Source organism: Bison bison, unplaced genomic scaffold, assembly GCF_000754665.1.
Source record: "Bison bison bison isolate TAMUID 2011002044 unplaced genomic scaffold, Bison_UMD1.0 scf7180017864471, whole genome shotgun sequence".
In the NCBI taxonomy this organism is placed as follows: domain Eukaryota; kingdom Metazoa; phylum Chordata; class Mammalia; order Artiodactyla; family Bovidae; genus Bison; species Bison bison.
In genome coordinates, this window is record NW_011495032.1 from 37,082,235 (window position 1) to 37,099,099 (window position 16,865).

The 16,865-nt window shown below is 38.5% G+C and overlaps 1 protein-coding gene across 1 annotated transcript in view; it reads right to left on the reverse strand.

The window, feature by feature from the left end:
• Positions 1-16,865, reverse strand: part of BARD1 (BRCA1 associated RING domain 1) — an 89,904-nt gene that overhangs the window by 63,823 nt on the left and 9,216 nt on the right. Inside the window, exons 2-3 of the mRNA XM_010861142.1 lie at positions 12,109-12,165; positions 7,140-7,288 (exon numbers count right to left, since the gene is read on the reverse strand). Coding sequence (XP_010859444.1) covers positions 7,140-7,288; positions 12,109-12,165 — 206 coding nt within the window. The remainder of the gene's footprint in view (positions 1-7,139; positions 7,289-12,108; positions 12,166-16,865) is intronic.

Below are 16,865 nucleotides of genomic sequence, written 5' to 3' on the forward strand. Positions count from 1 at the left end.
AACTGTTGCTTCCTGACCTGCATATAGGTTTCTCAAGAGGCAGGTCAGGTGATCTGGTATTCCCATCTCTTTCAGAATTTTCCACAGTTTATTGTGATCCACACAGGTTCAATTCCTGTCTTGCGAAGATCCTCTGGAGAAGGAAATGACAACTCACTCGAATATTCTTATGCAGAGAATCCCAGGGACAGAGGAGCCTGGTGGGCTACAGTCCATGGTGTCACAAAGTCAGACACGACTGAGCGACTAACACTGAAAGGTTGTAGTTGAATCACGCGAATACACCGGGATTCTTGGCCCCTGGAGGAGAAGAATTCAATCCGGGGCCAGAGACGAGGCTTGATCGCTCGGAGCTTTTGTGTAATAAAGTTTTATTAAAGTATAAAGGAGATAGAGAAAGCTTCTGACATAGGCATCAGAAGGGGGCAGAAAGAGTACCCGCTTGCTAGTGTTAACAATGAGGTTATATGATCCAAAGAATGTCTGGAGGTTGTAAAGACCTCATCAGACCTACTGCCATAATTTACATTTTAAGATAACACTGTCCTCAGGCAAGATACATCCTTGTAAAGACCAGGTCTACTCCCATAATTTACATTTTAAGATAACAGAAGGTTGAATCCAAAGACTGTCCGTAGGCAGGATACATTATTGTTATATAATCCTAAGGAATGTGGAGAAAGAAAAAAGTTTGTCCTTTCTTCCTCCTTGAAAATTCCAGAACCCTCTCTCCTTGGGGACCCCTAGACTCCCTATCAACCTGCCTAGGAAATGACTCTCTCAACACACACACACACACACACACACACACACACACACACACACACCCCTATACAAAGAAGTCTCCATTTAAAAAAAAAAACTCCAAAACACAGTTGGAGAGTTTCCGGGCTGATGAACGTGTGAAGGTGCTGGGGAAGCTGGACACCCAGAAGGGACATGGAAGCCCTTTGCCCCTTCAACACACCTAGCCCTATGCACCTCCTTCTGTCTGGCTGTTCCTGTGGTATATCCTATTACAACAAACCAGGAATCTGGTAAGTAAAATGCATGCCTGGATCTGTGAGACACTCTAGCAAATTATTTAAATTGGAGGTGTTGACAGGAGCCTACAATTTATAGGCAGTGGGTCAGAAGCACAAACTGGACCTGAGAGTGGCACCTAGGAGGATGTGGGGGCGGTCTTATGGGACTCCTAACCTGTAAGATTTGACACTCTCTCCAGGCAGACAGTGTAAGAACTGGGTAAACTGACACCCAGCTGATGGCACATCATTGCTTGATGTGTGGAAAACCTGCACATCTGGCGGCAGAAGTGAAACAGTACTTACTGTATGTAATAGTAGGGTGAGTGGTGGTGGTGCTTTAGTCGCTAAGTCGTGTCCGACTCTTGGGACCTGTAGCCCACCAGGCTCCTCTGTCCATGGGATTTTCCAGGCAAGAACACTGGAGTGGATTGCCATTTCCTTCTCCAGGAGATCTTCCCAACCCAGGAATCAAACCTGGGTCTCCTGCATTGCAGGCAGATTCTTTACTGACTGAGCTATGAGGGAAACCCAGTAGGGTGAGTTGAGGACACATAAGGGAAAGAGAGCTTTTCTTTACACAACTTATAATCTTTATGTGTATTTTATTTTTTCAGACCTACCAATCTTGCCTATTAACAGAGGCTCCAGAAATAGAGAATGAACTGTACAGCATTTCACTTTCTGATTCTGGCAGTGGTCCCTCTTCAAGCTCTCTTGCTTTGTTTTTGCCCTTAAGCCCATTCAGTTCAGTTCAGTTCATTCGCTCAGTCGTGTACGACTCTTTGTGACTCCATGAATCACAGCACACCAGGCCTCCCTGTCCATCACCAACTCCCAGGGTTTACCCAAACTCAAAAGTCAGTTAACGACAAGCCAGCTGGAAGGAGAAGAGGGTATCAGAGTCAGAGCAGACCCTCTCACACTCTTTTTCCATCCGAACTGAACTGATGCTCAGAAAAGTGCAATTAAAACAGGATCTTGGAAATAAAGGCAATCCAAATGAAGATCCATTCACACAGACTTTACATCTAAATTCAACATCTAAATGTCACTTTTCTCTGCAGTGACAAACAGATTTCAAAACTAAGTCCTTTCCAACATAATCTGGAGACAAGAGAAAAGGTCAAAATGAAATGTTATCAGGATAATTTTTTAAGAAAGACTCAGAATTACAAAGACTTAAAGGTTAATCCTTTGCTAGTCTGTAAAAACTCATACTTGATTTTTTTAATTTAATATTAAACACAGCTGATGACATTTTCAATTAAAAACATTGAATTCTGAAGTCCTTAACAGTTATAAAACTTACAAAATGTAGAATTAGGCATTTTAAAGGAAAATTAAGACTTGCAGGTAGTAATAACATAATTAACTAAAAAAAAATCTAAACCTAAAAAGACAACAGAACTTCAAACTGAGGAGCACATATTTTCTTCAGTAACAACATAATCAACAACAGACTTTAAAATGAGGAACACAAATAAAGGAGTAAATGAAGATAGCATATATTCATGCAATTTACATGTACACAATAATCTTACTAATCTCACTAATCATCCAGTAATAAATTTACTCAGGATGACTTTGATTATGCATCTTGTCCTAACTAAGCAAGAATGACTACAGCAAACACGATTTTAAGTTTTGGATTTTACACAGCATGACTAAGTTACACAGCATAACTAAGAGCGTAAAAAGAGAAAACACCACCACTGCTGGAACATAAATCAAACTTTCAACAGCTACAACAGGTTTTATGGGTGAATGCTTTTAAGCATAAATTATCATATTCATTTCATGAAGAAAATATTGGTTCTTCCTCTACATAGTAAATTTCTTAATGACATTTAAAAGAATTCTATTCTCTGAATTTAAATATTTCTGAGTACTCCACAAAACCCCGAGGAACAGAGACGTACATGCTGCTAAGGAGCTGCTTAGCCAAGAGTTTTTCTTAAAATTTAATAATAAACTATAGAAAAGGGAAGCAATTAGCAAATGTGATCTAGCTATCATTAATCTACATCAAAGGATTATAATGATGTACATTGTGTGCCTTTCAAATTATTCTCTATTATAGGTTTCACAACAGAAGTTGAGAAATCTCTTTGACAAACTAGTCCCTTATTAAAAATCAAAGGAAAGTACTTTGCTACCATCTGTGCAACATTAACGCCTTCACTAAAGAATGATTATTTTGTAAGTTAAGAAGTATTCAGTTCTATTTAAAACAAAACAGCAGTGACACAGCTATTCAAATGCTCATCTCCATCTATTATAAAAAAGTCATAGCATATATGAAACACTATGCAATTCGCTACAGAAAGACCAGCATCTCTCCCAAAACCTTTCCTAACAGAAAGGAAAATTGAGACCCATGAAAGCATAATCAAAGTGTTGCTGTTTTTTTTTTTTTAATGTCACCAACACCAACATATGCTTCACAAAACCTGACCAGCACCTGCAATGTCTGATTTAATAAGATGGGGGACAAGAGAAAATAAAACTTTAAAGTTAATGCCACTCGTAGAAAGCAGATTATGTTTTAAAGAATAAGGTAAAATTACCCATAAATGGTTGTCAGAAAAATTTATGACAATCTCTTCTCTTTACAGAACACTGAACCAAGAAAAATCTGTTCAAGTATTTAAAAGCTCATTTTAGAAAGTATTACTATGAATTAGGCTTCTTTGTCTCCAGTATACCATATACCATGTCCATGATTTGACAAGGTCTTCCTAATTACCCATTTTAATTACAGTAATTATATATTTTATAGTAAATGAAAGTAACAAGGTTCATTCGGAAGATAAATTGTGAATTACAGGTTTAAAAAAAATAGAGAAAATGTGGCTATGTCCAACCATTCCACTTAATCATATTCAACAGATTACCATTTAATAGAACCACATGATTTTGGAGCTAGAACTTAGGAATCACTTAATCTAATACCTTTATCTTATATTATTTTCCAAGTTCCTCATTACAAAGAGGATGAACCATTATTTGTCACCAACTGTTAGCTCCCTTTACATAGTCATCTTGTTTGCCTTATAATATTTTGGCTTTAGACATACTTACTAGATAAAAAATATATGGAATAAACTATAAAGACACAAAGGGATATACCAAAAGAAACCACCTCAATTCCCTTCAAGACTAAATCTGTTTTGGGTGGCTAAACCTTGAGAGGAAAAGGTGATAATGATGCAACTTACAAGAAGTAGAAAATACTTTGTACCATGGAAATAACACATCCAGATAGAAATTTACACTTCAATATATTTATATTCTAGATACATTTCATCTTCTCTAAATATAGCAAAAGAGATGTTACCATTATAAAATGGATTATTGAAACCAAAATGTAAGAATTTGTTTTAATATTGTTTTAATTAAGTTTAGTCTCTAGGATATGAATTAGTCTTAACACTGCCAATTTTTTCCTAACACAAGTCAACAAACTACCCACACTTCTAACAAAAGTATGGTGCTAAATGATAAAACAATAGGCAAGATACTGACAATATGACCATCCTGCATAACCTAGGCCCTCAGTTTCCTCATCTATAGAATAAAAATCCTAAAATTATGATTATAGGTTAGGTAAACAGTAAAATTTCAATTCATTTTAAAATAAGTAAAATGTTAAAGCCAGCACAGCTGAAGTCTGATAATGACTAACGTAATCATCATTCATTATAATAAGGAAAATAAACACAAAATGGCCTTTTGAAAGTGAATCACTGTAATTCACTCCCCACACTCCACTTCTGCTCTTATATGAGAAAAACAGAATTCCAGAAGGCCTCAGCTTCCACACGAAAACTTGTTCTCTACTCGGCAATTTTCCTACATCTCTTTTTTAATGATGAAATATCAAGGCATTTAATATTCCAAGGTCCATGAAATGTGAAAACCATACTGATAACTCAAACATCACTAACTAATAGTAAAATGTCTTGAGGAGCCCCAATTCCTCTTGGCATCACATGGCACACAGACCTCAGTGAGCCGGAAGTGACTACAAGCGACCCACTGAAGGTTATTCTGCTCCCTCATTAGTACCATCAGAGGTATCACAGCGCTTCTTTATGGGCTAACCTGTGTCTCTCCCAAAATTCAGTTTGAAGTCCTAATCCCATTACCTTAGAACATGGCCTTATTTGGAAACCGGGTCATTGTATATATAATTAGTTAAGATGAGGAAGATGGGGCCCTAATGCAATATGAACCATGATCAAACAAAAAAGGGAAATCTGACACAAACATGCATATATGGAGAACACATGATCGCCTTCTACAAATCAAAGAGAGAAGCCTGGCACTCATCTTTTCGTTGCAGACCTCAAAGTAACCAAACTAACGCACCCCTTGATTTCTAGCCTTCAGAACTATGAGACAGTAAATTTCTATTGTTTAACCCATCCAGTCTGTGGGACTTTTTTACAGCAGTCCTAGCAAGCTAATATCTGACTATACAGCAGCTGAAGAAGAATCAAATCAGAACATCATGACAGCCACAAACAAAATAGCACCCAAATTTCAATGCCTGGCCAACATTCCTAAAAGGCCACACGTCTTTAAGAACCTGATGCAAGCCACTTTCACAGAGACATGACATTTTTCATATCACACACTTAAGAGAATCACTAATCCCCACCCTCAACACTGCTAAAGTTGCGTGGACTCTTGATTAAGAATTCCTGCCTAATAAATGGTACAGGGATGGGGAGGGAGCAGATCATACACCCATCTTTTCTAAATATAAAGTAAAACACTATCAGCACTGCCTCTGATAAAAAAGGAAAAGAACACAGATGAACTAATAAAACTTTTCCTCATTGTGCCTTTAAATAGGTTTATGCTATTTTTTAAAGGTAAGTACTTTTAAATATATGTGCATATAAAATTATATCTGAAAATAAGCAAAACTTTTTCACCATAGCACATTTTATCATGAAAGAATAGAATCTAATACAATAATCAGAAAACTAGATAAAGAAAACTTTTCTTTGGTAAACTATAGTTCAAAGTCTTCTCAAAAATATGGACCTGGTCAGTAAGACTCAAAGTAGTTGTCTTATTTCTTTATTTTGCCCAAACAACTTCACCTTTAGTAGCTGAAAATAACATATCATGTTGGAAAATAAGATCATAAATTTTAAAAAATAGAAATTCTACCATTTTGTATGAGCTTAATCAATCATTCATGGCATCCTACCAGTCAAGAAAAGGTTCTCCCATAAACACAAGCTAACATGGTATTATCTGGTCAATAAAAATCCAATTCCAGTATCTGATTATGAAGATTCAAAATGCTTTACTTTCTTTCCACAGCTGATTAGCTCTCAGCAGAAAGCACAATGGGAAGATACATAGTTAATACACAGAGTCTAAGAACAATTTTGAAAAACATTAACCTCTGTTTAAATAGAAAAGAAAATGAATATTAGGTTTTGCTCTTTCAAAATGTGCACATCTAATAAATCTGTAGGAAAGTGATACACAGAAGGTTGCATTCTGTCTTGTGAAATGATATTTAAGTGAGTTTTAAGGACAAAATCATTATTACTAGGGACAAAAATCACTACTCCATATATATTATACAGAAATTATTGTAACAGTAAAAAGCGGGCAGAAAGAGAAGGCGATGACAGAGGATGAGATGGTTGGATGGCATCACTGACTCCATGGACAAGAGTCTGAGTAAACTCCAGGAGTTGGCGATGGACAGGGAGGCCTGGAGTGCTACAGTCCATGGGGTGGCAAAGACTCGGACATAACTAAGTGACTGAACTGAACTGAAAAAGTGGGTAGTGTAGGTGAGGAAAAATCTCTGAACTGACAATCCAAAGAAACAGGCTTTATTTCTCCTGCTCCTGGTACTAACTATATGCGAGACTTCAGGCAAAATCATTTAACTTCTCTGGACCCTGGCTTCTCATCCATAAAATAAGTCAGACTTAATTATCTCTGAGGTACCTATCACCTCTTGATTCATAACACTATAAACCTTCAAATCTGAAATAAGTCATTCATATTTTATACATTTATAAAATCAATATGAACCTCAGTTATTTAAGAGAGACAGTGATACTTCCTTCTTACCTGAAAGATCAGTGTCGTGCAGCAAATTCTGAAGCTTACTACACAGCTGGATCATGCTGTCCAGCTGTCTGTTTATCTTCACATCTTGTATCCAGGCTGGGGTATAACACACTGGACATTCACTTCCAATGCAGTCACTTACGCAATTACTTAAAAAGGATCAAAAAATACATAGATATCAACACACATTCAGCAGGATCTAAATTCAAAAAAATAAACAGTATGAACAGAAGTAAATGAAGCAGAGGCTGTTCTAATAAACATTGGTCCATCATGAAATATTAGTTAAAACAGTGTTTTTGAAAGAGTATATCACACTTACATACACATCATGCAATCCACATCTAAAGTCACTTACGTAACTTGCTACGAAGAGACTATACCTGGTCAGACAAGAGTCTGCATAACTTTTCCCTGTAAATAAATCTAGAGCTTCTAAAGAGAATACAGAGGGAGATTTAAAAAAAAAAAATTTAGTCCCTAATGCATACAAGCCATGCATATGAACCTTGCCTATTCTAAACCGAACACTGTGCTTCATAGAAATTTCCAAAATTACTGCAAAGACAAAGGTAAAGGTATTTTTTCTTTTATTTGTGTACAAGAGTCTAAAGGCTTTTAAAGTAGTTTTTGAGAAAAGATTTTGGTTCTTTCAGGTATTTTTAATCTGTAGATTCAGTTAAATGACCTCAGATTATCTGTCCAAGAGTTACAATCTCATAATTAGAAAGGCTTTTATTAAATTTCTTGGTGGCTCAGACGGTAAAGAATCCGCCTATAATGCGGGAAACCCAGGTTTGATCCCTGGGTTGGGAAGATGCCCTGGAGGAGGGCATGGCAACCCACCCCAGTATTCTTGCCTGAAGAATCCCCATGGATGGAGAAGCCTGGCAGGCTACAGTCCATGGGGTTGTAAAGACTGAGCAACTAAACACAACACAACACAACACCACCATTTATGACTCTGATGAAGATGTGCACAAACTTTTGTTCACAACTCCCCCCTGAAACCTATCTGTGAATCCGGAAACAAGAACCGTCTACTCTGCATGGTGGGAGTTCCCTGGTGGCCGAGTGGTTAGGATTCCAGGCATTCACTGCCAGGGCCCAGGTTCAGTCCCTGGTTGGGGAACTGAGATTCTGCAAGCTGTACAGCACAGCTGAAAAAAAAAAAAAAAAAACCTTCCGCACCTTCTCTAGCTTCACCAGATGGGCTGCAGCAGGAAGGGGTGAAATAATAGCCGTAACAGCCACATCTCCTCCAAACACCACACCCCTTTTCCTATGACCCTGTTGTCTGCAGGCAGAGGACTCCTCCCACAGGAGCCCCCTTCAGAATATTTAACCTGTCTTCTACTCAGCAAAGGAGAAGGAAATGGCACCCCACTCCAGTATTCTTGCCTGGAGAATCCCAGGGACGGCGGAGCCTGGTGGGCTGCCGTCTATGGGGTCGCACAGAGTTGGACATGACTGACGCGACTTAGCACCAGCTACTCAGCAAAACAAAAAAATTTGCAAAAACATAAAAACAGTGCCACCTTGCCATTTTTTCTTTGGTTTGCCAAAGTTATTTTCCCTTAAAAAGGGTTCTTTAATATTACTATGCAATGTTTTTATTATCGTTATTTTTAAATGAATTAGTATTGTTTAAATGTCTCAGTTTTACATGGGAAAAACACACACCCATAAACAAAAGCTCTTTGAGGGGCTCAATTTTCAAGAATGCAAAGTGGTTTGACCCCAAAATGTCTGGGTCCTCCTGCCACATATCTTGAAGACTTACATCTGAGAGTTCATGAACTACTTTTATCAGGGACTGGCATGAAAGTATGATATTCTGAAGCTGCCAGAACGTGTCAGTAAGATAAAGACCTGTGTTCTGCCAACCTTCCCTTGACTCCAAGGCTTCAGCTGCACTGCGACATATTAAAGCCATCTTTTAAAACCTCATGGCGGTCAGAGAAGGCGAGGGTAGGATGACTTGAGAATAGCATTGAAACATGTATATTACTATATGTAAAACAGTTGACCAGTGCAAGTTCGATGCATGAAGCAGGGCACTCAAAGCCAGTGCTTTGGGACAACCCAGAGGGATGGGGTGGGGAGGGAGAAGGGAGTGGGGTTCAGGATCAGGGGACACATGTACACCCGTGGGTGATTCATGCCAATACATGGCAAAAACCACCACAATATTGTAATTAGCCTCCAATTAAAATTAATTGATTAATTGAAAAATCTGCATGGCAAGAGTTCCCTGGTAGCCTAGTGGTTAGGATTCCAGGCATTCACTGCCACAGCCCAGGTTCAATTCCTGGTTAGGAAACTGAGATTCCACATAGAACAGCGCCCCAAAATGAAAACAAAACATGGCATTTACAGCACTGGTCAACAGCTTTAATATCTTCAAGAAACACAAACAGCTACCCTAATTCTTAGCAACATATAATGAAAATGAATCAAAACTACACTGAATCAGTTCTTTCTTCTGTTCACATACAGATGACCATTTTCTCTTTTAAGATAGTTCTCATGTCTCTCTTAATCTTTCATTGGTTGTTTTAAATCACAGATCCCTTCAGAATCCAATTAGAGGTATGGAACACAGACAAACAGGTGTCTTACATACAGATCCCTTCAGAATCCAATTAAAGGTATGGAACACACACATATACACATGCTCTACATACAATTTCAAGTTTGTTATGCTCTAGATGTGTAACTGATCTATTATATACAGTGAGTACAATCCTGAAATGAAATAAATCTGCTTATTCCAGAGTGGAGGCAGGGAGCAGACAAATTTTAGACAGGCATTATGGGAGGCCTTTTGGAGGAGGTAATACTTGAGCTGAAATACAACTGATGAAAATCTAGCCTCACAAAAATCTGGCAGAAGTGCAGTTCAGATGGAAAAATCTGTGAGTGCACAAGTCCTGGGGCAGGAGTGATTTTGACATGTTTAACGAACCAAAAGGAGAAGGTGGCTGAACAGTGTGGTCCGAGAGGCAGTCAGAGACTCTGCCCTGTGCAGAGTCTTGTGGACCCCAGCAGAATATTCTGATTATAAAAGGAAACCACTGAAGGATTTTAAGAGTGGTTATCATATTTTAATGATATGAATGTGATTCAGATTTTCAAAAGATCAATCACAAGAATGTAGAAAATGGAGAAGGGGACCAGTTCTGAGCGTTTTTACAATAGGCCAGGGAGAGATCATTTGATGGTGGCTTGGACAAAAGCATAAACAGGAAATAGAAAAGTGGGAAAATGAAAGACTTAGGGTACATTTTCAGGTGAAACTGACAACTTTATGATATGGGATAAGCAAGAAAAATAGCAGCCAGGCGTGCCTACTGGTTTCTGCTTTGAGCAACTTTGGTACCATTTATTCCAATGGCACCGTTTACTGCTATGAAGATTACCGAGGCAGGAACAGGGTAAAGACAAGAACGAGCAACAGATCTGCTCTCAACATACCAAGCCTGGAATCCCACTTCATCATCCAAATGGAGTTATCAGGTAGGCAAGAGATACTCTTTCCTACTCCATCCTCCTGCTGGATGTGCCCCATGGAGCAGACCTATGTTTCTACATAGAAACAAAATCCAGACCCTAACCATAGCAGCCTCCCACAGTCCCCAGCGCACCCAAGTCACATGGTAAATTACTTTCATATGTGCTTAAACTTCATATCACAGTTTGCTCATGCCAGATAATCACAGTCGTAACTTGAAATAATTAAAAGGTTGATTCAAAGGAGGCTATATTAAGCCTGTCTCACAGACAATTAAACCAAGACATTCACTCCTTTAATTGATTTCCTCTTGAATAAGAAATAAGATGAGATGAAAATCTCTAACCTCTCAGCCAGGGCTTTAGTGGATATAATTTCATAGCAACTGTTATGGCTTGAATTGTGTCGCCCCACATAAAGATGCTTAAGTCTTAAACCCCAGGACCTGTGATCTTATCTGGAAACAAGGTCTTCGTAAATGATCTAGGGTAGATGAGATCATTAGGGTGAGCACTCTAATCCAATATAACCAGATTCTTAGTCTTATAAAAAGTGGACATTTAGACACAAATAGGCTACTCTGGCCACCTGATGTGGACAGCCCACTCATTGGAAAAGACTCTGATGCTGGGAAAAATTGAAGGTGGAAGGAGAAGAGGGCGACAGAAGATGAGATGGCTGGATGGCATCACCAATGTAATGGGCATGAACTTGGGCAAACTCTGGGAAAAGGTGAGGGACAGGGAGGCCTAGCCTACTGCAATCCATGAAATTGTCGAGTCGGACACAACTTGGTGACTCAACAACAACAAAAGGCACACAAGGGAGATTGCCGTGTGAACTTGCAGGCTAACAGCAGAGTGATGTATCTCTAAAAGGATCATTGCCAGAAACCAAAGATTTTCTACCAGAAGGTAGGCGAGAGGCATGGTACAGATACTCCCTTACCTCCCTCAGAAGGGACCAACCTCACTAACACCTCGCTATCAGACTTCTAGCCTCCATAACTGTGAGACAATAAATTTCTGTTGTTCTCAAAGTCACCCGGTTTTTGGCACCCTGTTATGGCAGCCTTCAGAAACTAATACAGTAAATGATAAGAACTTAGGTTTCACAGTTTGCAGAGGCCTAGATTTAAAACTAACTGGAAGAGTAAGAGAGGCATATTTGAATTATATGGTAATTAATTTTCTCCCCAAACTTAGTAAAGCTATTTTCTAAGCTTTGTACCTGTCAATAAGTTATCCTCTTTGACCTTTTAGCTTCTGATTTGTAAATTAAGACAGATAAAAGGATCAAAAGGAGATAATGTACAGTAAGTCATTTTGCAGTCCATGAGAATTATACAACAGAAAGTAATACCAGTATCAACATGGTCACGTGACTATTACCTTAGTAAAAAATACACTTACATTAAATGTGTGTGTCTATCTATCATAAGCCATCATTACTTACCTACAGAAGATGTGCTCACATCCGCCTAAGCACACAGGCTCCCTCAGAATATTAGTGCTGTTTGAAGAAAGAAAAATAATCAAGACTTAGGTCACTGTTAAACATTTTTTACCCAACATTTCACAAGTCCAAGACCCAACACTACTGTACTTGTTTCTCAAAACATAAGATATTAAGGTCATATTCATTTGAAAGGCTGTAACTCCCCGATTAAATATTGTATCATCACACATCTGCTGAATTCAAATAGCAACTACCAAACTCAGGACAAACTGTAACACTTTTTATAATGCATATGCTGTGAAATCATAGAAAGAAGCAACTTTGCTCAGTATCTCTTTCAAGTAAAACCAACCACTGGCCACTTCTTTCAATTCATGATTCAAAGTGTAGACCATAAATCTCAAAATGAGACTCACAAATAGAATGACTATACAGTGAACTGTCCAAATGAAAATACTTCTGAGAGTAAAGGGTAGTGATAACTGGATAGAATAGCAGGTGGAAACCAAGACTGTCATAGAAAAATAGGGCATATGGTCCCCTTGACCATAAAAATTTATGGTTTCCCATTAAAAAAAAAAAATTGCTTTCCAGTTGTTGTCAAGTAGACATCTATTTTTTACAGATGTCTTTTCAGAATTGCAGCTATTCTTTCTATTTACAGGAAATTGTTTTATTCTTTAAAGCAACTGGGAATAGGAATCATCAGGTTGGCAGTCTGCAGAAAATTAAGTATCCCCAGCATTGTCCATCAAAAAACACCTGCTAAGTTTGATAATCCTAAGAAGGTAAAGCTACTTAACTAATAAACACAGATCAAGTCATTAAAGTCAGAGGGTGTAATGTGGCAAGAAAAATCAGGAGAAGTAAAGCTTTTTAAAAATGAACTTTTTTTGGTTTATTACACTAACCCTAGGACCTTTAGGTATTTACATCATTATTATACAATTATCTCTGCACACATCTCACATATCAATAAAAATAGTTTTCTACGTTTCTTGAAAGATCAGATGCATCACACTGCACATTTTAATAGATATGAACATTAAAGTGAAATTGAGTTTTCAGCAAGAGTGCTAAAAACAGAGCACACCCACAATGTTATTCTCAAGATATTGAAAAATGGTGCTCACTGACATTATAAAACCCATCACTTTTTAAAAACTCAGAATATCTGATTCCTCTATCACACTACATAGAACATAGTGATAAAAATATGACTTGTGCCAGCAACTTCTGGCAATTCAGAAGATCTCTGCTACAATGCTCATGCTAGTCCTATAATTTCTGTTCATTCTTTGAGCTACAAAACCTAACCTCTGATCTCCAAATAAGTGTGTTAAACTCTACTTCATTACAAGCTCTGCTTCTGAGATATCAAAAGTGGTGTGACCAAAAGTCCTCTTATCATAATATCCCCCTTCTCTTTCACCCTGACCAAACCTCCACATTCAGATTGCTCTCCATCTGGAGAGACTTCCATTCAGTATTAGCTGCTTGGATTCCCTACCAGCCCAGGCCACAGAGTTTTACATGCTTCAGCATCATCACCCTAATTCTACTAACCTCTCAGACACTCAAGAATGCCGATCTACAATGCTAGACAGGCCCCCCAGTCAGCTCTTTCTATGCCGGCACTCAGGCTCTGAATAACCACTATAAAAAGACAGAAATATATACAAACTTGTCTCTAAAACTCATCAGGTAGTTTCCTCACCTTGTATCTCTACCAAAATGATGTAGATGTTCTGTGAGTAAACGAATAGACTATTAAAGCAATGCCCAAGCTCTAAATCCCATTAAGCTTACTGAAGCCACCAGATTTATTCCTACTTCCCCACCCTCCAGGTTCAGAGTTGTCCTTGGATCCCATATCTTCTCTGCTTTCTAAAAGAGTCAATTCACATGACTATAGCCACCTTTCATCTGCTGCTGCTGCTGCTGCTAAGTTACTTCAGTCGTGTCCGACTTTGTGCGACCCCATAGATGGCAGCCCACCAGGCTCCCCTGTCCCTGGGATTCTCCAGGCAAGAACACTGGAGTGGGTTGCCATTTCCTTCTCCAATGCATGAAAGTGAAAAGTGAAAGTGAAGTTGCTCAGTTGTGTCGGACTCTTCGAGACCCCATGGACTGCAGCCTACCAGGCTCCTCCATCCATGGGATTTTCTAGGCAGAAGTACTGGAGTGGGGTGCCATTGCCATCTTCTAGCTGCATCTAAACATGCAAAGTTAATCTCTCCTGCAACATTAAAAAAAAAAACCCTTTAGACCCCACCCTCCACTCTACCTTCCGCCCTACCTCTTCCCTTTCTTGTATAAGATCTTAAATAAAGAATCTCACCAGCAAATCCTTCCCTGGCTTCCCTGGTGGCTCAGAGGTTAAAGCGTCTGCCTCCAATGTGGAAGACCCGGGTTTGATCCCTGGATCTGGAAGATCCCCTGGAGAAGGAAATGGTAACCCACTCCAGTATTCTTGCCTGGAGAATCCCACGGACGGAGAAGCCTAGTAGGCTACAGTCCATGGGGTCGCAAAGAGTTGGACACGACTGAGTGATTTCACTCCCACTTTCATTTTCACCAGCAAATCCAGGAGTCCCCAACCATTTACAGCACCAGGGACTAGTTTTGTGGAGGGCAATTTTTTCATGCACTAGTCGGGGAGTGGGTGGGGTCTGGGGATGATTCAAGAGCATTACATTTATTGTGCATTTTATTTCTATTATTATTACATCAGCTGCATATCTGATCATCAGGCATTAGATCCTGGAGGTCGGGGACCCCTTAGCTAATCTGCCTTTTCTTCCTAGCTTTAACTCCCATCACTGTTCACACTGCTCACCAAAACATGTTTTGGTCCTCATTCTTCCCAACATTCCTGTGAAATAACATCAACTTCACCTTCTTTCCTGAAACCTTCCCTGAGTTTTAATTTTCTTAATTTGCTGAGTTCAATACTTCCTTAGCTGCTTCTTTTCCTATTTCTCAATGGAGGTGTACCCTCAGGATGCAGCCCACAGCCTTCTGGCTCTCTCTGCCAATACTTGACTCAATCACTTGATTCTATTTATAAACTTAAATTTCCTGCCTAAAATGACTCTGAATTTCTTGATCTACAGTTCTAACCCTTTACCCTAGCAACAAGATACTACTGTGCAATTAGCAATGAATCTAGTACTATGAATAACTGGTCAACTATAATAATTATTTTAATTAATGACCTTGAAAATATTTTTTATTGCTATTAATAAATGAGAAAAGACACTGGGAGAGTGAATGAAAAGTACATGCATGTGTGAGTTAGGGCAAGGAGCAGGGAGAGGAGTGTTATAGCCAAAGCTGGGAGTAGTTCAAAAGAATTCTAATGGAAGAGCTCAAACAATAGATTCAATATACAGAGGGTGACACTGATTTCTGTCAAAAGTGAGACTTTCTCAAATGTCTAGAGCTTCGCTGAGAAGATGCTCTGGAATAAAAGAATCCTTATTACAACCAGACGATACCTATCAAAATTTTAAATGTGCCAAACTTTAACTCAACTATTCTACTGCCAGAAATTTATTTTTCAGATAATCTCAGATGCTTCCAAAACTGAAACTTTAAAATAGTAAAGATATCTATCTAAATAAGACACCAAAAGCTTCCAGAGACTAAGATAAAATATTAGATATATATACATACATATTTTTTTAAAGAATTCAGAATAGCATAAGTCATCTCAAGGGAGACAATGGACATTAGGTCTTCACAGTGAATGACTAAAAATTATTTTGTACTTTGAATACGATATCAGTCATCTTCCACAGTAAAAAGTTGATCACTGTAATCAGAAAAGTCATCTTTCAGAGTAGGAAGTTAGGGAATTAACAAATAATGTCCAAAACAGAAAAAAAAATCTAGAACTAGCAATAGAAACACATTTGGTCATGTGGAAGTTAAAAGAATTAAGAGATGAAAGAGGCTGTACCTAGAGTACAGAACTCAAAGGTAATAGGAATGAGGCAAAAGAATGTTTCATTACAGTAGTACAGTCTTTGTCCCACTGATTTTGTCAACCGTGTTCAGGCATAGTTTCAATTTAAAAGTTTTAAATGTAAAGACTCATGGACAAGGACATTCACGCTAGGCAAAGTCTTGTGTTTACATAACACAAGACTGGAAACTAAATTTCTACCAAGGAAATGGTTAAATAAATCATGATACATCTACCTGATCATTGGTTTCCTCTCATCTGGGGTACAAAGTGCTTATACAAATAGAGAACCACTTAAGGGACACACAAGTAATTGATCACAGTGGGTCCTTGAAGAAGGTTCAGACTTACTTGTCATTCATTTAACAAATATTGAATGACTGTATACTGTGTTATTTTAATTCTTTGGCATATACATGTATTACTTTCAGGTTTTAAAACCCAATTTTAAACAGTGCTTCACAATTTGGTTACTCCAAAGCAAAAACTGCTTTTATCACACCTGTCAGTGTCTGTTAACATTTCTCCAACACCTTAAGTCCAGTGCCAAGCCCAGGACTGCTCAGACTGTCCCCAGTCTAGAATATATCAACAGTTCTTCCTCTTCCAACACATTTTCCAAATACTCTCCAGGATGACAGAATAAAAGTGACACTAAACAAAGAAGCATAGAAACACTTGGAATTTTGTTTCCATACCATTCTCTTCTGCAGAATCTGGACCCCGCAGCAGACACGCACAGGACACAAAGCTGACTGCATTATACTCCTTCCTAGTGAAAGTG